Genomic DNA, 24,270 nt, shown 5'->3' with positions numbered 1-24,270 from the left:
CAACCTGAGGAGACACGGCAGAGGGGCCCTCCAGATTAAGACTGTTTGGATTGCTGGAATCCCAGCCTCATCAATATTACCTGGGTTGCTTTGGGCAGGTTTTAAAATTTTTCCATGCCTCAGTTTCCTTATCCAACTTACCCAGTTTCCTTTCCAAAACAGGGATAATGGGACGCCTGGGTGGCTCAGCGGCCTGGCGCCTGCCTTCGGCCCAGGACGTGATCCCAGGGTCCTTGGATGGAGTCCTGCATCGGGCTCCCTGCATGGAGCCTGCTTCTCCCTCTGCCTCTGTATGCTTCTCTCTCTCTGTGTCTCTCATGAATAAACAAATAAAATCTTTAAAAAAAACAAAACAAAACAAAACAGGGATAATGATTATACCTACCTCATCAGATTCTTGTGAGTATTAAAAATGAGAAGAGGGTAAAATACTTAGGAAACTCCTGGCATTTAACCTTCTCCCTTTTCCTCCTCCTCATCTCCACCTCTACTCTATCATCTTTAGATAGAGTATGATTTGTACGGGAAAGCCTCAAATGCCCTGGATGACAGCAGAGGAGTAATAAAAGTATGGGCATATACAAAATGGAAATGTAGGACAAACTTGCTTCCTCTCAAAGGAATGCATTTGTGGTAGATGCTGGCTGAATGCTCTCAATTTCCTTATTCTAGTCATATAGGAAGACCATATTTCTCATCATTCTGACAGATACCCTGGCGTATGTCATTGGTTTCCAGCCAAGGGCATCAGGGCGGAAGTGATGCATATCACTTTCAAACTTAACCAGATAGCTCCATGGTCATCCGCTCATTTTCTTTCCCTTATTTCATCTGATAAACTCATATGTCCTTTGTTTAAGACAATAGTCCCAAGAGATGGAAGGAGCAGGGATCTACGCATTCATTGATGGAGAGTCAAATGAGTGAGTCATGAGCAAAAGCAAAGCTCAATCAGGCTAAGCCTTTGAAATTTCTGAGTTTACTTGTTCAAGCTCCTACTCATAATTTTTTATACCAATTACTAGGCTGATATTACTCAGCTCTAAATCAGTTCTATATTCCATTTCGAGATGCTGGAGCTATGGGCCTTCAAACCAGATTTCTCCTTTGACACTGACCTCTTGGTCAGCTTCTGCCAATACAAGTGCTAATGGAAACTAGAAGACAGGGACAGAGCAAGGATTAGCTGCTTCTTGCTTACCCTGTTTCTGCTAGTGTCATCGCAGCCATGATTTTTTTAAGTCAGCAGTGAAAGGCAGGTCCATTTCCTAAGGTTTTTTTTTTTTTTTTCCACACTCTCATAACTATTCTTAGTGTACCATCCCTTCTTCCTCCCACTTAAATATGTAAGTATTGAGAGGAGCATCTCCTTCAGGGTCTAGAGCGAGGATCCTTAGGGTCCTCCCCTGAACTCAAGTTTCCCACAACAGCTGAGAAGCATCTCTCCTCAAACTCTGAGGAGATTCTCATTCAGCCTTTTAGGTTCAAATAACTCCTGCCTCCTCCCAGTGTCACCTCTCCGTATGGGTGGTTGTCACTTCTTACTGTTACTAAATACACACATTTTTTTTAAAAAGAACTTTTTCAGTCCTCCAAGAGCCAATTGAATAAATGTTCATATTACATTCTTTGTTGGAATTACTGTTTACTGTTTTCCTTACTGTACCTCAACTTTTATAACTACCTAAATATAGAAATTGGTGATCAAAGCCTAAGCGACCACAACAAAAATCTAAAATATTTGTCATTTGCTTAGTGGTGGGGCAGTGGGTGGCAAGGAAACCAATTTCAAAGGTAGAATGCCATCTAGCTGATGTTTTGGCAAATCTCTTGGCAAAACTGCTGTTTGGATTAACTTGAGAGGCAGACAGTGGACCTGCTGGGCTGGCAATATTCAAAATAGATGGGAAAACAAAAATTAATAATGTATGTTAATAACTATTAGCTACATTCAGCAAAGTGTTCAAAGAAGCTCATGAACTAGTATGAAAACAGTTCTGACTGGGTATAGGGAGACTATGGAAGTTTGGGGCTCACTGGACAAAACATCTGGCTTCTTCTAAACCCCAGATGATAGGATATGACATTGATACAAGTGTTCAGTAACTAAGATGCAGTGAAAATTTACATTTGTATGAAGTAGTTTAAGACAAATATAAGATTTAGAGCTGACACTGAGTAAAACTTCTCAGTTGAACAAAGTATCTCTGTGCAAAGATCAGGTCAAGGGTGTGGTCCTCCAGCCTAATTTTCAAGATACTGTCATCTTGAGACAGAGACATGAGAAGAGAAAGTCAAGGGCATCCAAGAAAGAGCTTTCTTAGGCACATGGACTATCAGGAAGTAAATAGACCAGAATCCTTTGAAGATTTCTGAAAATTGTAGAACTGAAGTACCATGATCCCAGAAATACGAACCTTAAAATATTTAAGATTTAAAACAATTTAGTCTCATAATTTTCCCAAAATAAGAAAAATATTTTAAGGCTATACAACCCTTAACAGGCAATTTAAATGTTGACAAGGAGAATAAAATGAAATGAAGAACTTCCCAAAGAGCTCATCCAGAGGCCAGAGAGAACCACAAACAAAGACGATCTTCCAGGGATCAGGGTCAAAGCCTATCCAAGGATCCTCCCTGACCTCTAGGTTAGGGAGACTTTAAAATGCCTGTCTAGTACGATTTCACCTCTGATTTCCATATGTGTACCCGATTCTTTTCCAAGCATAAGTATTATTGTGATTTCCCTTTTCCCACTCCTTTCCTATATGTTGGTATATATGTATGTTGGGAGTTGGTTGCAAAATACAGATAATTTATTCATAGGTGATTCACCATCATCACCACTTGATGAGGACAATAAATAACCAGTGCTCATGGGCTTGAACTGAACCCAGTGACTGAAATACTTGTGTTATTTCCCTTGGAACGTAATAACTCTTTTTCATGAGGGAGTGCAAACATGACTTGAATATTTGGCAACCAGAGGAAGGTCTAAGGAAGAGATGGACTGGGCGCCCCCTAATTCCATCTGCTCTTCTTTGGTCATATGGCTTCCTAGCATATTACCAGCCTCCACTGCAGTTCAGATGGGGCCATGAGATAGGTTTAGTCAGTGGAAGAGTATGCACACATTCGAGGCTGCTCCATAATAGCATATGCACAATGACTCCCATAGTCTCTCCTTTTTCCTCAGGTACCTAAGAAGCCCTGTCCTTAAGAAGGAGCATTAAAAGATGGCAGGAGGATGCATGTATCTTTGAATCATCATTTGACAGTGAAGGAGAGCTGCCTAAGACACACTGGCTATGACATAAGAAAGTCATATTTTATTTTTCTTTGTTAAGAAACAGATGGTGAAATTATGTTTCAGCGGCTAGAAGTTATCCATCCAAGACAGCATTAGATTTTGAAATATTAATTACTGGATTTATGAAATTGGTAACTTCCTGACTTTTCCTTCTACTAAAGTATCTGGATGGGAAGGAAATGTCATCAAGAAAGTGAGGCAGCATGGTGTAGTACAAAAAAGCCTTGCCCTGAGAATCCTGGCTTCCAGCAATCTTTTTATCATTTACTAGCTAAGTGACACTGGGAAATTCAATTAATTTTTTCTGGGCCACAGTCCACATCTGGTAAATTAAACTAATATTAGGTTACCCAATTATAGGAGAAAGCAAGGCCAATGTTTACTCAAGAATTTTTATGGTTTTGGTCTATGGTTCTATGAAATATAAATTAAGCACTAAAGCCATTCTAATAAAAGCACAAAAGAATTTTTCTGTTTTAAAATTTCTAGTCTTCACATGATACTTGACAAAGTCCAGCTTTATATATAACTATTGTGCAACATATTTTTAAATGGTGTTAACTCATGCCAAGCAGTTTTATTGAAAAAAAAATTTACAAAAGATCATGTTTGAGATGAAACAAGGCAGATGATAATTTTAAAAAATCTATTCCTCAGAACTTTGACTATATCATTACATTACATGTATTTTTTTCATACCCTCAGCCCTTTCCTCACAACCTAAGATGATGGAATTTAAGCAAAATTCTTCCTTCTATGCTTTGTTGACTAAAGGCTATTCCCTCAGGTGGTTTCTCTTGATATTCACTCAATAATATTTGCTCAGGATTATTATTTCTATTTAAAATAATGGAACTTATTGGGACACCTGAGTAGCTTAGTGGTTGAGCGTCTGCCCTCGGCTCAGAGGTTGATCCCTGAGTCCCAGGATTGAGTCCTGCACTGGACTCCCTGCGGGGAGCCTGCTTCTCCCTCTGCCTATGTCTCTGCCTCTCTCTGTGTGTCTCATTAATAAATAAGTAAAATCTTAAAGAAATAAAAATAAAAATAGGAAAATAATATAAAATAAAATAAGGTAACTTATCAAATAACTCTAAGTAAAAAATAAACCTAAAATCTTTGTTCATATTTAATTATACATTCATCAACTAATAAATCAGGCTAATGAAAACACTTGTGTTCATATAAAATGGCAAAACAATAATTAAAATATATCTAACATGTCAATTTAAAACTTAGAGATTGAATATAATTTTTCTACTTTACATAAAAATGAAGAATGTTGCAACCAAATCTAAACAAAGAATGCATAAAATTCCTTTTGTATTGAGTTCCCTTTTCCTAGTCACTGGGAAACAATGGATAGTTACAGCTGGGTAGTTGAACTTAAAGCAGAAAACAAAACATGAAAAAGTAAAATATTGATTCAGTCTTCAAGTTATTTTTGCAATTATTTAATTCAGACTTTTGCATAAAATTTATTTTGCATAAAATTTTGCATAAAATTTAATCCTCTTTTCAGACATTTTTAGAACATATATGGGAAAACACAGAGGGCATGATTCTGATTTTTCATTATTTTTGGATAATTGTACTCATTTTCCATTACACAAGTGTAGAATGCAAGATACAAACTTTAACTCTTTAAGGTCACTAACATAACGAAATGGCAAGGTCAAAAGAAATACAAGGAAAAAGAAACTCTTGTTTAATATGAATTAAGCTCTAATAGTATATGACATTATTTTTATTAATATAAATTACACTGAATCTATATGAACAATATAATGCTAATGCAAATGTTATGGTAAACAAGAATAATGTTTACTTAAAAAGTTATCCCTTTCCAGATTTCTGCAGCATTTAATTTACATACAAGCCATTTTGAGGAAAAAATAACTTTTCACTCACCAACGTGGAGGTTTGTGAGGCATCAGCCAAATCCCCTGAGATCTCGGGTGTTCGCGTGTTGTTTGGGATTCTGTGAGGGTTACGGGCTATCGCTTCACACCAGCCCAGCATTTTCTCCTTCCTCTTATCCCTTTTCAATTTCTGAAATTCTGAAAATAATTTACATTCCCTGAAACAGTTCACTTATTTTAGTTGTCTGTTTTTGGAAAATGTACATAATTGAAATTAAATAAGCAATTTAATGACGTACCAATGGAAACATCATATTTTAACCAGAGATTATGGTAAGGAAAAAAAGAGTATTTTGATTATTAATAATATCCCAAATATAAGGCAATGAAAACAGTACATATCTATTCAAAGAGCCTGACATCTTTTACACTCCAATTTGTAGCACTTCTAGACTGTGGGAATTCCTTACATCAGGTTCTAAATGTTATTTTTAAGAAGCAGTTTATAACAGGAGTTCTTACCTTGGGAGCTAAAAACAATTCCAGTTCCTGCTATATCTACATATTTCAATGACATCTAAAATTAGGTAGAGCTTTTCAGCTGAATGCCCTACAGATGCAAAATAAATTGAACACTGGTCAATGATAAAGATTACTCATCCTGGCAGTGGCATGATTATCTCCTTCATAAAGTTCTGCCAACTGAAGAGGGAGAAATTGTAGTGCAGGCATGGCATGACATCCATCACCCCATCACCAGCACAGTCTATTCAAAAATAATAATTTAAAATTTTTCCCTGCTGAATCCCAACTAAAAGTATTCTATAAATCTTTGTAGTTTTCCAGAATTTTCCATTTGGGGAAGTTTTTTTTTTGTTTTGTTTTGTTTTTTTTTTTGTCTGTGGAAAAGTATTATCAACAATGACTTTTTAATGTAATGGAGAAAACATTGTTTCCCTTGTAAAGTTTTACAGCCTACTTTTCCACTCCACCACACTCAGTAATTAGAAATAGTTTATTGCAGGTCTTTAGTTAAATGCATTACACTGTCAATTAAATATCAAAAATAATGTGTAGTAATTATTTTTCACAGCATCCAAAGCAATTAGCAATCTGGTGGTTTATAACATTTCAGAGATTCAAAATAGCACATTTCATAGCACTAAGAAAAGTAACATAAAGAAAGGTTGCACTAACGGATTGATGAGTTATTACTCTAAATGACAAAATACAAAATACTCAAGTTAAATGGATCTGAACAATGTAAATAGAGAATTTATATAAAAAACACTTTAGAGGAGCAGTTCAAAATGGAAACATAGGAATAGCCTGAACTTACATCCTCCCATGGACACACCAAATCTACAGTTATATATGGAAAATTCTCTCTGGGGATGCCTGAGTGGCTCAGCGATTGGGCACCTGCCTTCAGCCCAGGGCATGATCCTGGAGTCCCAGGATTGAGTGCCACATCGGGCTCCCTGCATGGAGTCTGCTTCTTCTCTCTCTGCCTGTGTCTCTGCCTCTCTCTGTGTGTCTCTCACAAAGAAAGGAAAGGAAAGAAAGGAAAGGAAGAAAGGAAGAAAGAAAAAAAGAAGAAAGAAAGAAAGAAAGAAAGAAAGAAAGAAAGAAAGAAAGAAAGAGAGAAAGAAAGAGAGAAAGAAAGAGAGAAAGAAAGAAGAAAATTCTCTCTGAAAAAATGTGAAAACCCGCTAAGCAGCTCCTCCACAACAAAGGATAAAAAGGACACACTGAGATGGGTAGGAGATGCAGAGATATGGTCTTGTCAAAAACTCTGCTCCCAGTGTAGAGTCTTGTCAAAAACTCTGCTCCCAGTGTAGAGACCCACAAATAAAAAGCATATCCCTGAGAATCAAGGGCACAAGCCTCACATCAGGCCCCCAACTCTTAGGACTTGCAGCAGAGGTACAGGCCTCCAAAAGTCTGTCTTTGAAAACCAGAGAGTCTTATATCTAGGAAACCTAAAGGGCTATCGGAAACCGAGACTTCTAATTTAAAGTGTTTGTACAGGTTCATTTGCCCTGGGACCCAGCAAATGAACCAAATGAACCAGCACAAAAGCAACAGGTTAAAAAATGGTTAACAATATATGAAAAAGATCCACTGCCTACTTTTAAAGCATCTCTAGAGTATCAGGGGCCTATTGGAACCCTCTCTAGGAAGAAAGGTGCTGGTGGGTGTCGTTTTTGTGCTCTCCCTCTACCTTGTCATCACTACTTGCACTGAATCTCAACCCTGACCTACTAAACCCAGGAGGTGGGCATACTCCAGCTTGGTGCATCCCCACAGCACCACCTTGCTAAACCCAAAGGGCAGGCTCCTCCATGCCTCACTGAAGGTAACAAGTGCATGCAGTCCTCTCAGAGAATCTCAGTTGAACCTGGTTCTGGTGGCCACAGAAGCTTTCTGGGCTCCATGAGATTGAAACAATCAAAGGGAGCTCAGGGAAGGGTCTCAACCCCAGGCACTGAAATACTTGCCATCCTTCTGTGACCACTTCCTCAAGACAGAGATAGCTGTTTTGCCTGATACACAGAAAGAGAGAAGTCAAGCAAAGTGAGAAAACAGAAGAATAAGTTCCAAATGAAAGAACAAGATAAAACCCCAGGAACAAAAATTAATGAAATGGAGATAAGTAATTTCCTTGATAAAGACTGCAAAGTAATGGTCATAAAGATACTCACCAATCTCAAGAGAAGAATGGATGAGAGGAAAAAGAAATTCAACAAGTAGATAAAACAAATATGAGAGTGCCAAGCAGAAGTACCAAGCAGACCTGAAGAATATAATAACTGAACTTAAAAATATACTAGAGGGGATCAATAGCAGAATAGCTGATGCAGAAGAGAAGATCAGTGACCTGGAAGACAAAGGCAGTGGAATTCACCCAAACACAGCATAAAAAAAAAAAAAAAGTTAAAAAAGTAAATACAGCTAAAGGACATGGGACAACATTAAGCAGAATAAGATCTGCATTATAGGAGTCATAGAAACAATTAAAAAATACCTTGAGATAAATGAAAATAAAAAAGTCTATGGGTTGCAGCACAAATCGTTCTAAGAGGAAAGTTCAGGCCAACCTCAAGAAACATGAACATCCTTAAATAAACAATCTAACTTTACACCTAAAGTAATAAGATAAAGGGGAACAAATGATGCCCAAATTTAGGAGAATGAAGGAAATAACAAAAACTAGAGCAGAAATAAATGAAATAAAGACTAATAAGACAGCAGAAAAGATCAATGAGACTGAGAGCTGGTTATTTAGAAAGAAAAACAAAATTGATAAACTTCAGCTAGATTAATTAAAAAAAGGGGGGCTCATATAAATAAAATCAGAAATGAAAGAGAAGATACAACTGATCTTGAAGAAATACAAAGGGTCATAAGAGACTACTATGAAAAATTATATGCCAACAAATTGGATAACCTGGAGGAAATGGACATAGTCCTAGAAACATACAATCTTCTAAAAGTAAATCATAAATAAATAGAAAATCTGAATAGAACAATTCATATTAAATTAAAAACCTCCCCTCAAAAACAGTCCAGATGGTCTCACTGGTAAAATCTACCAAACAGTCAAAGACTTTAATACTTATCCTTCTCACACTTTCCTAAACAACTGAAGAGAAGGGAATCCTTCTAAACTCATATTACAAGGCCAGCATTACCCTGCTACCAAAACTAGAGGAGAACATCACATCCCCCATACACACACTCCACACGCAATGGTAGACTGATATCCCTGATGGACATAGATGCAAAAATGTGCAACATAATATTAGCAAATCAAATTCAGCAATACATTAACAAGATCATACACCATGATCAAGTAGGATTCATCCAGGGATGCAGGGATAGTTTGACATCTACAAATCAATCAATATGATATACCAGATTAACAAAATGAAGGATAAAAATCATATATGATTGTCTTAATAGACGCAGAAACAGCATTTGGGAAAAATTCAATATCCATGTTTGATAAAACTCTCAACAAAACAGGTATAGAGGATATATGGCTCAACATAATAAAGGCTATCTATGACAAGCCCATAGCTAACATCATACTGAATAGTGAAAAGTTTTTAGCTTTTCTTCTATGAAAAGGAACAGGACAAGGATGCTCACTCCTACCACTTTTATTCAACATAGTATTGCAAATCCTAGCCAGAGCAATTAGGTAAGAAAAAGAAATAAAAGACATCCAAATTTGAAAGAAAGAAGTAAAACTGTCACTATTTGTGACTGAGATGATTTTTTATATAGAAAACCCACTTAAACTACAAAAAAGAGAAACTAGGACAACTACCTCAATTACAACTGCATCAAAAAGAATACAATATGACCTAGGAATACATTTAAACAAGGAGGTAGAAAATCTGTCCACTGAAAACTATGAGATATATTTTTTTTTATGATAGTCACAGAGAGAGACAGCAAGAGAGAGAGAGAGAGAGGCAGAGGGAGAAGCAGGCCCCATGCACCGGGAGCCCAACGTGGGATTCGATCCCGGGCCTCCAGGATCGCACCCTGGGCCAAAGGCAGGCGCTAAACCGCTGCGCCACCCAGGGATTCCAAAACTATGAGATATTGATGAAAGAAACCAAAGAAAACACAAATAAATGGAAAGAAATTCCATGTTTATGGACTGGAAGAATTAATATTGTTAAAATGTCTACATTACTAGAAGAAATCTATAGATTCAATGTTGTCTCTATCAAAATTCTAATGGTATTTTTCAATGTAATTGGAACAGAAATAGAACAAATAACACTCAAATTTGTATGCAACCACAAAAGAGCCCAAATAACCAAAGCAATTTTGAGAAAGAAGAATAAAGCTAGAGGCAACATGCTCCTTGTTTTCAAACTTTATTACAAAGCTACAGTAATCAAACAGCCTGGTTTTGGCATAAAAACAGATACACAAATCAATGGAACAGAATAAAGAACCCAAAAGTAAGCCCATGAATATATATTCAATTAATTTATGACAAACAGGACAAGAATACACAATGGAGAAAGGACAGTCCGTACAATAAATGGTGATGAGAAAACTGACAGCGACACATAAAAAAAGGAAACAGGATCACTGTCTTATACCATACACAAAAATTAACTCAAAATAGATTAAAGGATTGAATGTAAGACCCAAAACCATAGAACTCTTAGAAGAAAACATAGGCAATAAACTCATGACATCAGTTTTGGCAATATATTTTTGAATCTGACTTCAAAGTCAACGGGAGCAAAAGCAAAAAATATATATATATATTTTTAAAAATCAAAATCAAAAGCTGCACCATGAAGGAAACCATCACCAAAATAAAAAGGCAATCTACTGAATAGAAGAAGATATTTGCAAATCATATACACCATCAGGGTTTAATATCCAAAATTTATAAAGAATTCATATAACTCAACAACAACAACAACAAAATGATCAAAAAATAAGCAGAGGATCTGAATAGACTCTTCTTCCAAGAAAACATACAGATGGCCAACTGGCACATGAAAACATGCTCAACATCATGAGTCATCAGGGAAATGCAAATAAAAATTACAACGAGATATCACCTCACAGCTGTCAAAATGGCTATTATCAAAAAGACAAGAAATAACAAGTATTGGTGAGGATGTGGAGAAATGAGAACCTTTGTACACTGTTGAAAGCAAAGTAAACTGATGCAGCCACTATGAAAACAGAACGGCAGTTCCTTAAAAAGCTCAAATAGAACTACCGCATGATCAAACAATTCTGCTTTGAGTATTTATCTTAGGAAAATGAAAACACTGACTTGAAAAGATAGATGCACCTCTCTATGCTCACGGAAGCGTTAGTCACGTCAGCCAAGATATGGAAATGACCAAAGTGTCCATCAACAGATGAACAGATAAGATATATGCACAGCACAATAGTACTCAGACATAAAAAAATGAAATTTTGCCATTTGTGACAACATACACGGACCATGAAGGTATTATGCTAAATGAAATAAGTCAAAAACAAATACTGTGTGAATTTATTTAAATGTGAAATCTAAAGAACAAATGAACAAATTTTCAAAACGAAGCTCATAAATGCAGAGGACAGACTGGACAGTCAGCTGGGAGGGAGGAGGGCTGAGGGGTGGACAAAAAGAAGTCAGAAGGTACAAGTTTCCAAATAAAATAAATACGTAATGGAGATATAATGTACAGCATGGCCAATATACTCAATAACATTGTTTGCACACTATGTAACTTTATATGATGAAAAGGGGAAAGTAGATATGATCATTTCACATTATGAGCAAATATCAAATCATTCTGTCTCATACCTGAAACTAATACAATATTATATTATATGTCAATTATACCTCAATAAAAATCTTGCATATAATTAAGTTTTAGATATTCAGTGGAGTGGATTTCTTAATAAGACTATCAATCTAGGTGAATCATTCATTTGAGGTACAGGGAAATGGTGAGGGGAGCTTGAAAATAATTGCTTGAATGAGCATCGAGTTATTTATGTTCAACCATTCAATTGCTTGAGATTTTATTGAAAATTCTTATCTATGTTATACAAAATCTGCATATCCGACTAATTCACACTCCACAGAAAGTAAATATTTCCACATTCCCAGTACACAGTATCTTGGTTACTCATCAGCTTTTAATTACATTTCTTGAAGTGTGCTAAGAGTAAATGAAAATGAGTATCTTTATTCAAAGGCAAGGAGTGAAATGATACATAATGACCAAAACAGTTTAATCAAGTATAAACAAATGTTCTACTTGTAAGTCATTTGCCGTTTTTTTAAAAAAATTAACTCTATAATTAAATATCACTTCAGTACTTATAATAAAATGTTGGATTCATGCATGAATTAAAAAGTATAATAAAATAAAAGGCATAACAAAGTGGCCCAATGAAATATGATTATCATCAGTACCCATTCTGGGATATGTTTTTAAAGGCAACCAACTTCTTATTTCCCATTCAGTTCCGGAGATTAGATAGATTTAATTTCATTTGCAGCACACCTTTGTGGTGGTAGTGGTGGTTGTAGCTACGTTCCTCCTCACTCAGTCGACATGAATCCTTAAGTATTCCTTGAACCCCTGCTATACTGTAGGTACTGAGGCAGGCACGAAAGAGCTACACTTGGTCATTTTTTGTTTGAGCTGGATTCAGTGCAACATTCCAGAGAACTTTAATATCCAAAAGTAACTAGGATATTTCTGACTGTCTAGTTTTCAGATTTGTAGACTTATTTACTCAATCCCAAAGCAACAGCCTGCTCCTCTTGACCTTCCATGTCCGCCCCAAGGTGGCTTGTGTGAATCATCTTTCTGAATTGTTTTTGCTGAACTGCTAATTAACAAGTCATCGTGATAAGAGCTATTAAATTTTGGCTACACTTGCTGAAGTGGTATAATAAAATGTCAATAGCATTCTAGTTTTCGTTCACGTGTAACAGTTATTATCTTAATATTAGAATGACCAGGAGGGCTACATAATTCAACAAATTAAAATATGTATTGTTCTTACCTAAATAACATGTTCATAATCATCAAAGAATATTCACCATAGACACTAGACTCTTTGTTATGGGGGGAAAAAAAGATACATGGCTAGGGCCCAGAAGATGGCAAAGCTTATAATTAGATTTGAACATGTTCATAGAAATATTTACAAAGAAAAAAGAGAAATATTTACAAAGAAACCTAAATGTGTAAAATGATAAGCATGGCCCAACTTCATGGCTTCACTTTAGCTTTTTATTACATGAGTTAAGAATATATGAAAATATTTGTAAAAGGCCTGCGATGGCTATATCACTACATCCGGACATTCACATCAGATTACTAGAGAGAAATTTTGTTTAATGACTTGATTTATGTCATAAATATCTACTGACTTTCTCAACAACTTGACTCAAAGAATTATATCTGGAAGAAGACAAAGTTTAAATGGCCTCAAAAAACAAAACAAAGCACAACAAAACAATGTAGACAAATTGGAAAGGGAGAGCAGGAGGGAGAAAAAAGGGGACATCCATTGCCTCATCTCATATATTCCTATAAGAGACTGTGGTAGGTGCTCCAAACAGTAGCTCCTTTTCCATTTTTGCAAAACCCCCAGACTTTGGTCTCATTTTAAAGACATCTTTTTTGAATCATTGATGATAATGTAGAAATTTCAGAAACAGTTTAGGTGATTTGAGATAACCCAAGGGTTAATACTCTTGACTACTGGGCCTCTGTAAACCAAACATTCTTCCTACACAGGTCTAGAGTACTTACCATAGTCTTAGGTGTCAGAATGTATTACCAGTCAGAAGGGTAGGCAAATTATGAGCATTTATAATTAACCCTAAAGCACTTTAAACTGTAAGTATCATTAGTAACATATCAGAATAGCAAAGTGGTCATTAAGCATTTATGCTAATTGCTATCTAACCATTAAAATGTGAGCCGCAGCAATGAGCAACTTATATAATGATCACAGGAAATTGAGATTTAACTAAGCTTAATTTTAATAAGCTACTTCAAGCAGATATTTAATTTAATAAATAGGAGCACAGTGTATTCTCTGTGAGCTAAATTGACAACAAATTAAAATTAGGAAGAAAAAAATGCAAGGCGATTGGATATACCTCATGGAAAATACTTTACTTTATTTCAGGAGACATTTACTGAATACTTCCTTGGTGCCAGACACTGTGCTCAGAACTCTCAGTACAGGGTAGTCCCTAGGTTTAGAGCTGATGGGGGAAAGTGACAAATAAGTGGACTTTTTGATATCAGTGCAATGAGTACTATGAAAACTCAGAAAAGATACTTCCTTTAGTATCAGCTGAAGCAAAAGGCTAATTTTAGATGAATTTTCAAAGAAAAGAAAATTACAAATAATTTACATGAAAATTGAAATGATTACTATTCCAAAGGTTTCCGCCACTACTAGCTGTGCTGCGTAATTCCAGGAGGCTCATTCACATCCTAGTCCCTATAAATGGCACTGTGCTTCAAGGGATGCTTTTCACATAAAACACCACAAAAGTGGTGTTCCTGGAGTTGTGCAGCCTGGCAGAGAGAAAGCTTTGCTTATTTCTCCCAGTGAAGCTTATTACACTTACCTTATTGTATCTCAAGACTAATGTAATTTAGTCTTTCCAGCACAAAAAAAGATGCAGTTGCCTGACCCTACCCTGCTTCTCTTCCTTCTCAACTATTTCCTTTCTAAAATTTTCCAACCATATCACATCCAGCATAGTTAAGGGCTTAGCCAAATGCGTCCTATCTTCACCATGTTCATATAACCAAGAAAGTTCTCTCCGTCTCAAACAGACAGCCACCCTCAGGCTTGAGACTTGAAAATAGTCCTTATCTAAGGATTTCAAAGGGTATTTCAATGGAAAATTCCAGAGATTTTTCTGTAGATTTCTTTAGCTAAGTGTCATTAAGAAATATAAATCTCTGGGTGCCTGGGTGGCTCAGTCAGTTAAACATCCGACTCTTGGTTAAGCATCAGACTCTTGGCTTGAGTCATGATCTCAGGGTCATGAGATCGAGCCCCACATTGGGCTCCGTTCTCAGAAAGGAGTCTGTTCGAGATTCTCTCTCTCTTTTCCTCTTCCTCTTTGCCTATTGACTCTCTCTCTCTCTCTAATAAATAAATAAAATATTTTTAAAAAAGAAGTACAAATCTCAACTTTGAACATTTTCTATCTCCATAATAATAATGAAGTCAATCTCCATCATGAAAGAAATACCTCACGAATAAGGGAAGGACGAGACAGTTGGGAATATGCTTCCCTTCCTCATTGAACTGCAACATCTCTGAGAATTAATGTTTGTTCTTTAAAGGAGAGTGTGTATGTGTGTGTGTGTGTGTGTGTTTTCCAAGAATATTCCTTAGACACTCAGAAAACTGTAACATGCATGCCTAAAACACACACCAGCTACAACCCTGGATCCCTGTGTAGATGTTCTGAAGTGTTCACACACAACTACGAATTATTCTCAAAGGCTTAGAGTGCTGAAGACACCAAAGACTGTCAGCTAAGGATGAATTCTGGAAGAATTTAGATCAGATAGCCTTTAAACAAGATAACTCTATTTGTTAAGTTTACAAACCACAAAGGTAGTTACTTAGGTTGTGACAGGATAACTGGAGGCCAGCTCTCAGGAAAGTCACAGGCTTGTCCTGGCAACACTTCACAAGAAGCTGGATCAAACTGGACAGGCACAAGATGGTGGGTGCTGTGATAGGAAACCCCTGACCAAATTAGGAAGAAAAAGCATGAAATCCTGCTTCTCCATCCCAAGTAATGAATATTCCATCCCCTTGTTAAAAACTGCCCATAAAAGATAGAAACCCAAACTCTAAGCGTGGAGCTCTTTCTTAATCTTCTCAGCTCTCACATCTTGAGAATGTACTTTAAGAAATCTTCACACTTACGTCACTCATCTACTGTATTGCATGTCTGTCCTTGAATCCTTTTTCATGACAAGGCCAAGAACCTTCAGCAACACCTTTGGGATGGGCTGGGTCAAGGCCCAGGGTCTGAAGTCTCCCCAATTCACCCAGCAACAAAATGAAGATATGTCCTGAGGGCCTTCTGGTTTCTGTGAGTTGGATGCGAAGTTTCTCAAATGGAGAGAGAGAGGTTCCTCGTTGTATTGTAGGGTGTATAACTCTAACTGACATAGAGCCCAATAAATAATTGTTGACAATAAAATGAGTAAGATAAGGAAGGGCTCTTTTTGGGTAAAGTAAGGCAATGGGAATATCCTAAGGTGACTCATAGTGAAGGTTCAAATTTTTAAGTGTTTTTTTCTTGAACTACAGGTAAGATATTTAATATACAATATTCTTTTTAATAATTCTCCCTCTCCCTTACAATTACATTTAGAAGCATTAATCTTTATGGGAAGTCTTTTAAGTTACTCTAGTCTTGTGGGGAGGCCTGGTGGTTAATAAAGAAATGTCATGACAAAAGCAAATAGGGTTCTCATTGCCTCTTCTGGTGAGGCAGTGCAAAGAGAAGTTTTCTAGTTTAGGTTCTGACATGTAAAGAGTTTGAAGATCATCACTCCTATCCTTATAAAAAGATAAAACTGAGCAAACTAAAAATCAATTAGTTTTCTTGGAACCATCAGAGAATGAGATTATAGAACAAACCTCCACCCAAAAATATGGAGAGACAGGTGAATGCACGATCATAGCTGATTTTAGGATACATGAAGAAAAGTTGCTGAAACCACAAACTGGTGGTGACATACAGGAATTCTGATGTATTACTGGAGGCACAATGTGGACTAGCTTGAAAATAAGAACTTCCTAGAGGGGGCAATCTTAATAAGAGCCTACACTTCGCTGAGTTTTATCACTAGGTAACTTATCTAGATCTCATGATAAATAGCTAAGAAAGATATCACTGTGGCACTAGCAGGGAAAAGGAAGAGGAACCACCATGAAATGCCCCTACAGCGCCCCTATAAGAGCTACTCAGGGAAAATATCTTAGCAGAGTCAGAGTAACCTACTTGAATGAAAGGCATTTCTTACACTCCAAGCCTTTATAGCCTTCCTGACCCACCTAAGGTGAAGAGGGAAGCTAAGAGACACATGTGAAGGCCACAGGCCATTAAATACTTAGATTTAATCATAAACTTACAGCACACTTCTCTTCCACTGTACCTTACCATCATATCAACAGGGCTTCAGGATAAGAACAGCAGATTACAGATGAAAAAACTGGATGCAAGCTCTCTTTGAGGAGGAGTAACTAGGGAGGCTCAACGTCAATAGGACAAACACATAGATACTAGAAGAATCTACAGCATGTTTAATTAACAAACATTAAATACTGTTCAATTTCTAGCTGGGGTAACAGAAACACACATTAAAGGTGCATTTACTGCAGTTTCCATTGCCTGATATACCATATGTGGCTTTCAACAACAACAACAAAAAAAATAGAAAGGATAGTAAAAGCAAGAAAAAACAGTCTGAGGACACATTAAAAAGCATCAGAGGCAGAGTCACATGTGACATAGATATCAGAATTATCAGATGGGGAATTTACAATACCTGTAATTAATATATTAAGGGCTGTAATTGAAAAAAAGTAGATAACATGCAAGAACAGATGGGTAACATAAGCCGAGAGATGAGAACTCTAAGAAAGAATCAAATGGAAATGCTTGAAATCAAAACACTACAACAGAAATGAAGAATGCTTTGATGGGTTCATTAGTAGACTGAACATGCCCAAAGAAAGTATCAATGAGCTTTCAGATAGAGCAACAGAAGCCTCTAACTCAAATGCAAAGGGAACAAAGAATAAAGAAAAGAAAAAAAGGAGCAGAATATCCAAGAACTATGGGACGATTTTAAAAGATGAAACATGTGCATAATTGGAATATCAGAAGGAGAAAATAGAGATGATAACAAAGTGTAAGAAATATTTGCAAGATACAGGTTAATATACAAAAGTCAGTTACTTTCTATATGTCTATATGCCCACATACCATCAACGGTAACTGAAACTTGAAAGTAAAAAAGGAATACCATTTACGATAGCACCCAAAAAAGAAATATTTAGGTATAAATCTAACAAAACAGCTACAAGATCTATATGGAAAGCTACAATATTTTGTTCTTAAAAATCAGAGAAAATCTAAATTAAAACAGACATATTCTGTGTTCATGGATATAAGAAGATTCAGTATTGTAAAGACCTGAGCACAATCCCATCAAAATCCCAGCAAGCTATTTTGTAGGTATTGACAAACTTATTCTGAAATTTATATAAAGAAAGGAAAATACCTAGAATAGCCAACACAATAGTGAAAAACAAAGCTGAAAGATTCAGACCACCAGCTTCAAAATTTACTATCAAGTTACACTAATCAAGTCAGTGTGATATTAGCAAAAGCGAAAAGCACAAAAACAATGGAACAGAAGAGAGTCCAAAAAAAGACTCACAATTTTAGCTAACTTGTCTTTGAAAAAGAGCAAAGGTAATTGAATGGAGAAAGGATAGTCTTTTCAATGAATGATTCTGGAAAATTGGACATCTGCATGTAAAAAATCAAATCTAGATACAGAACCTTACACCTTTCACAAAAATTAACTCAAAATTAATCACATACCCAATTTAAATGCAAAACTATAAAACTTCTGGAAGAAAAGGAGAAAATGTGGGTAACTTTGGGTTAGATACAACACTAAAATCATGATCTGTGAAAGAAAAAAATGATGTTAGAATTTATTAAAATTATAAAATTCTACTCTGTGAAAGACTCTTAAGAGAATAAAATCTCAGGCCACAAACTGGAAGAAAATATTAAAAACTGTATATCAGATAAAGAACTTGTATCCAAAATATACAAAGAGCTCTTAAAACTCAACAATAATAAAACAAACAATCAAGTAAATAATGACAATCTGAAGAGACACCTCAACAAGAGGTTACATAGATGGCAAATAAGCATATGAAAGATGTTCCTCATCATATGTCATTAGGGAATTGCAATTCAAAACAATGAGATACCCACTAAACATCTGTTAGAATGGCTCAAACCCAACAAACTGAAATCACCGAATGCTAACAAGAATAGAAAGCAACAAGAACTCTCATACATTGCTGGTGTGAATGCAAAACAGAACAGCCACTTTGGAAGGCAATGGGCAGTTTCTTACAAAGGTAAACATAGTCTTCTATCGTACAATAAAGCAATTACTCCTGGAGCTATTTACCAAACTGATTTAAGAACTTATGTTTCCACAAAAACCTGTCCATAAATATTTATAGTAGCTTTATTCATAATTGCTAAAAACTGAGAGCAACCAATATATCCCTCAATATGTGAATAGATAAACAAATTGTGGTACATCCTTATAATGGTAAATTATTCAGAAATAAAAAGGGGGGGCACCTGGGTGCCTCAGTGGTTGAGCGTCTGCCTTTGGCTCAGGGTGTGATCCCAGAGTTCCAGGATTGAGTCCCACACTGGGCTTCCTGCATGGAGCCTGCTTCTCCCTCTGCCTGTGTCTCTGCCTCTCCCTCTGTGTCTCTCATGAATAAGTAAATAAAATCTTAAAAAAAAAAAAAGAAATAAAAAGGAAAGAGCTATTCAGTGATAAAAAGGCATGGATGAATGTTGTATAACATTCTGGAAAGAGCAAAACCATATCAATAGTAAAACGACCCATGGTAGGGCAGTGAAACTCCTCTATATGAAACTGTAATGGTGGATACATTAGACTATACATTTGTGAACAACTACAGAACTTCAAAGCACAAAGCACGAATGTTGAAATGCATGCAAATTAAGTCAAGTCACCTAAGAGGCCGGGGGATCCCAAGATGGAAGTGAAACACAATCCAAGTATATTAGAAATGTAGGAAACTATCGCCGTGTAGAGTGTGAAAGAAAATGTGCTGACTTAAATAACTTTAGAAATAAGTGAAGTCTGTAGATTGAGCAAAAAAAAAATATCATATATAGTCACTGTGGTCATAAAATTGTTACCCATGGAGGTATGGGCTCACAACTGTGGTACAGCTATACACATATACTGGAATTGGACAATTAAGTCAGTGGTTGGCAGATAACGAAGGCCAGTTTCTCAGTGTTGGAGTGGGAGGTTATGGATAAGCAATGGGAGGAGGCACATGCCATGTGGTATTAGAGATGGAGCCATCAGTATGATTTCAGTTGGACACATCAGTATGAACTCATGTTTAGCATATATAGATGCAGAGGATTACATATAGAAACACTTAGAAATATGTGTATATGCATGTGTTAGTTTACACACATTCGTCTCCTTGCTCTGTCCATTGGGAAGGCCTAGAAGCAATGACACTTTAGTACCCAGATGTTGGTTTCTAACACTATTTTCCAATGAAAGGAACCAGGGCTGCTTGGATAAATGGCTGATTTCTGGTTTGAGGAAGGAAATACAGAAGATGACCTGGAGCAACTTGTAGTGCCAGACAGTAAGGAAATTCTGTGAAACAAAACAAAACAAGCAAACCGAACACAATTATGGGCATATGCCAAAGAAACACAGGAGCCAAAGCTGGAATTATCCAAGAAGAAAATAAAGTGGTTTGAGATTGTAACCTAAAACGTACAAAAAATATCCATGAGTTCACAATTTTATCAGTAAATGACTGAATAAAGAAATAAATGGAGGAGATTAGACAAATCTCTCAAGTAGAATTCTAAATAATTTATGTGGATAGATTACCTCATAGACGAAGGAGAAACATGAACTCCCCACACATCATTACACACTGTACTTAGTTAACTTCCTTCCAAAGGGTACAATTGGGGAAGATGGAAAAAAAGAGTAACTTTACAATGGGGAAATCTGACAAGCCCCACCGCAGCTGGGTTATTAAGATAAGTATCAACACTGAGAAGTCATGTTGACAGGATGCACCCTCTTAAGATATAATGAAAATGGTACTTTACCTCTGGGGTCTTCGTCCCCCAAACCTATAACTGCAGTCCAAAAATCAGAAAAGTTATCAGAAAAATCTCAATTGAGAAACATTCTACATAATACCTGACCAATAATCCTCAAGACTGTCAAGGTGCTCAAACAAGGCAAGTCTAAGAAACTGTCACAGCCAAGAGGAACATCAGGAGACATAAAGATTAAGTGTAATGTATCCTGAAAGAGCTGCCGAAAGAATGACATTAAGTAAAAATGAAGAAAGTCTAAATGAAGCACAGACTTTAGTTAATTTTAATGCATTAGTATAGGTTCATTAATTGCAACAAATGTACCATACTAATGCCAGATAATAATAGGGGAAACTGGGTAAAGAATATACAGGAAGTCTGTATTATGTTCACAAATTTTCTGTAAATCTAATACTATTATAACATTTGAAAAACACTTATTTTAAAAAATGAAATGTAGATTCTATTTTTCAGGTCTGTGAAAACTCTACTTCATTTCAACATACAGTTCTAATCAATAGCCGGTAGAAAAGTGCACATATCCAAAGACTAATGATTTAATTACTCTAACAAATTGTTCTAAATTATATGGTTCAGGCACTTACTACAGAGAAAGGTTGTAGATAGAGTCAGAAATTTTGATTGGAGTTATTTTTACCTTTGTAGGAAAAATAAATAACTACAGGATATTGGCAGAAGAATGTGTATTACTTTTTTTAGGATTAAAAAGTGACTAAAGTTCAAAACTAAAATGAGATGTTACCTTACACTCATCAGAATGGCTAAAATGAACAAGTCAGGAAACAACAGATGTTGGTGAGGATGTAGAGAAAGGGAACGCCTCTGACACTGTTGGTGGGAATGCAAACTCCAGAAAACAGTATGGAGGTTCCTCAGAAAGTTAAAAATAGAACTGCCCTATAACCTAGCAATCCTACTAGTAAGTATTTAACCAAAGGGTACAAACATATTGATTCGGAGGGATACATGCACCCTGGTGTTTGTAGCAGCATTATCAACAATAGTCACACTATGGGAAGAACTCAAATGTCCATCGACTGATGAATGGATAAAGAAGAAGTGGTATATATGGAATATTACTCAGCCATAAAAAGAATGAAATCTTGCCATTTGCAATGACGTGGATGTAGCTAGAGTGCATTAGCTAAGTGAAATAAGTCACTCATCAGAAAAAAGATAATTTCTATATGATTTCACTCATGTGTGGAATTTAGGGAAACAGATGGATGTGGGGGTTGGGGGAAGAGAGGCAAACCAAGACGCAAACTCTTAACTACAGGGACAAACTGAGGGTTACTGGATAGGAGGTGCATGGGGGATGGGCTAAACGGCTGATGGGCGTTAAGGAGGGCACTGGTGATGAGCACTAGGTATTGCATGTAAGTGATGAATCGCTAAATTCTACAATTGAAACTAATATTACACTATATTTAACTAACTGAAATGTAAATAAAAATTTGAAAAAAGAAAAAAAAGTGACAAAGAGATTTTACTAAAAGTCTCAAGCAAAATAATCATTACTGGGCTGAAAGTAGGCTAATTTCCACCCCCATTTCTCTTAAAATGAGACAATTTAGTGACAGAGTGAAATTAATAGCATTTTATTTATAGAATTTTATCCTTTTGAAGAATACATTTTGCTATGTGCACCAGACATGTCCATTTCTTCAAGAATTCTGTTTACCAAGGGCATGAGAGTGTGAGTGTGTAAGAAGGAAAAAAGTCAAGAAACATAATTTCTTGAGTAGCTTTATAAATACTCATAAAGGTGTTTGAATAAAATAGGGATTTCCAACTGTTTTTTCCAGTGTGAAACATCTTTTTATTATACAAAGTTTAGTAAGCCACTGACTTAAGAGTAACTGTATTTTAAATACAGATTTATTGAGAAAATGCACTGCCATCTGGATTTAAGTCCTGATTGCAATAACTTTGCAATCCATTCTAGAGATTTATGTCTTATATCTTGAAAGTCCCTGGAATATCTGGTAGTTTTGCTTAAAATTTTCAAATAAATAGTTTTTACTATCCACCTTGACCCTAAAAATATGGCTTCCAGGAAGGTTCCTTTCTAACTCTTGCTCTTTGGGCTGATTTCAAGATGATGTGTTACTCTTTACTCAAGGAAAGCTTCTGAAAGGCATAGGCCTTTATAACAGATAAATGTGACAAAACATTTCATATCTGATATTTTAAACACCTCTTATTGTCCCACTTAAAGACATAACAACTAGGTTATTTCATTACTTATTTTTTTTCATTATTTAATATAAATATAAAATTCTGCATAGCTAACATGAAAAAAATGTATATGAGTGTAAATACAGACTTGCTTGAATTTCAAAGTTTATTTTGGGGGAATTTCACCATTTTTATGAATGTAGAGTGTTTCTTTTCCTGACAAGTTTGGCAAACTTGTGAGATAATAAAATTTTGTATACAACTTTCCTTCCATTTTGTCCATGCTAAGGGACTATTGTTCTCTATTCCTACCCTTCCCTGTACCACCAGCTGAAACTTCTACTAAATTTCTTATTACCAAAAAAGAGATTTTATATTTTTGACACTTTAACACCTCTGAAAAAGCTTTGTTTCTCTCTTTACATTGGCCTCTAGGAAACCAGAAGTCAATTAAAAATATAATTTAATAATTTCAAATGCTTTGGTATATATTTTACATTCTTAATGTAACCCTGGGCATTTGTTAATGCCTGAATATCATCCACCATTGGTGTTCATCCTTTTTTTTGCCTATTTTTAAAAAATATGTTTTTATTTATGTTAGAGAGAGGGCACAAGCAAGGGGAAGGGCAGAGGGACAGGCGGAGAGAGAATCCTCAACGGACTCCCTGCTGAGCGCAGAGCCTGCTGCAGAGCTCAGTCCCAGGACCCGGAGATGAGGACCGGAGCCAAAATCAAGAATCAGCAGCTTAACCGACTGAGCCACCCAGCCACCCCTTTTTTGTCTATTTTTAAGCCTGGTCTTCCAAACTATATTCCAAATATATTTTGTAGTTCATTTAACCTTCTTTTGGAAGTTATAAATGTTACATTCAGATAAATATATTTCTTATCTTCAAATACATGCCAAAAATCAGTAAAACTCTTATTACTCGTTCATAATGAATCTCTCTTTTCCCTCTCCACCTAGTCTTTAATTGTGACACTCGTATAAAATGTAAGAAAAAAAAAGTTCCAATATTTTATTGTTTAAACTTGCCATCTGATGTCTTTAGGTTTTTAGAGAACTACTAATATTCATAATAAATATGTTTTTTAACAAAATTTTGTAATACTAAACATATGTAAGCTTATCTGTGGATTGCCTTCCATATATGAGGTTAGCTGAACACACAGTATTTTATATAATACACTAAAAGGTACGTATTTTTTAGCATTCAAATTATTGTGTATGACCTAATCAGAATTACATTTTAATGTCAAAAATAAGATGAATATGTTATTGAAACTCAACATCCTTTTTTTCATGGGCACTTGACCTAATAATGCTGACAGATATCAACTACCAAGAATTTCTTTTTATAGTACACTTATTTGACATAAAGTATTCTTTG

The 24,270-nt window shown here is 35.9% G+C and overlaps 1 protein-coding gene across 3 annotated transcripts in view; it reads right to left on the bottom strand.

Annotated features, from left to right (window-relative positions):
• Positions 1-24,270, bottom strand: part of MARCHF1 (membrane associated ring-CH-type finger 1) — an 814,327-nt gene that overhangs the window by 285,226 nt on the left and 504,831 nt on the right. For all 3 annotated transcript variants that reach the window (XM_041738448.1, XM_041738446.1, XM_041738447.1), the window contains exon 3: positions 5,222-5,370. In XM_041738448.1, the coding sequence (XP_041594382.1) occupies positions 5,222-5,332 (111 nt within the window). In that variant the 5' untranslated portion in view covers positions 5,333-5,370. The remainder of the gene's footprint in view (positions 1-5,221; positions 5,371-24,270) is intronic.

This window comes from Vulpes lagopus, chromosome 23 (assembly GCF_018345385.1).
Source record: "Vulpes lagopus strain Blue_001 chromosome 23, ASM1834538v1, whole genome shotgun sequence".
NCBI lineage: Eukaryota > Metazoa > Chordata > Mammalia > Carnivora > Canidae > Vulpes > Vulpes lagopus.
This window is presented reverse-complemented; position numbering and strand designations above follow the sequence as displayed.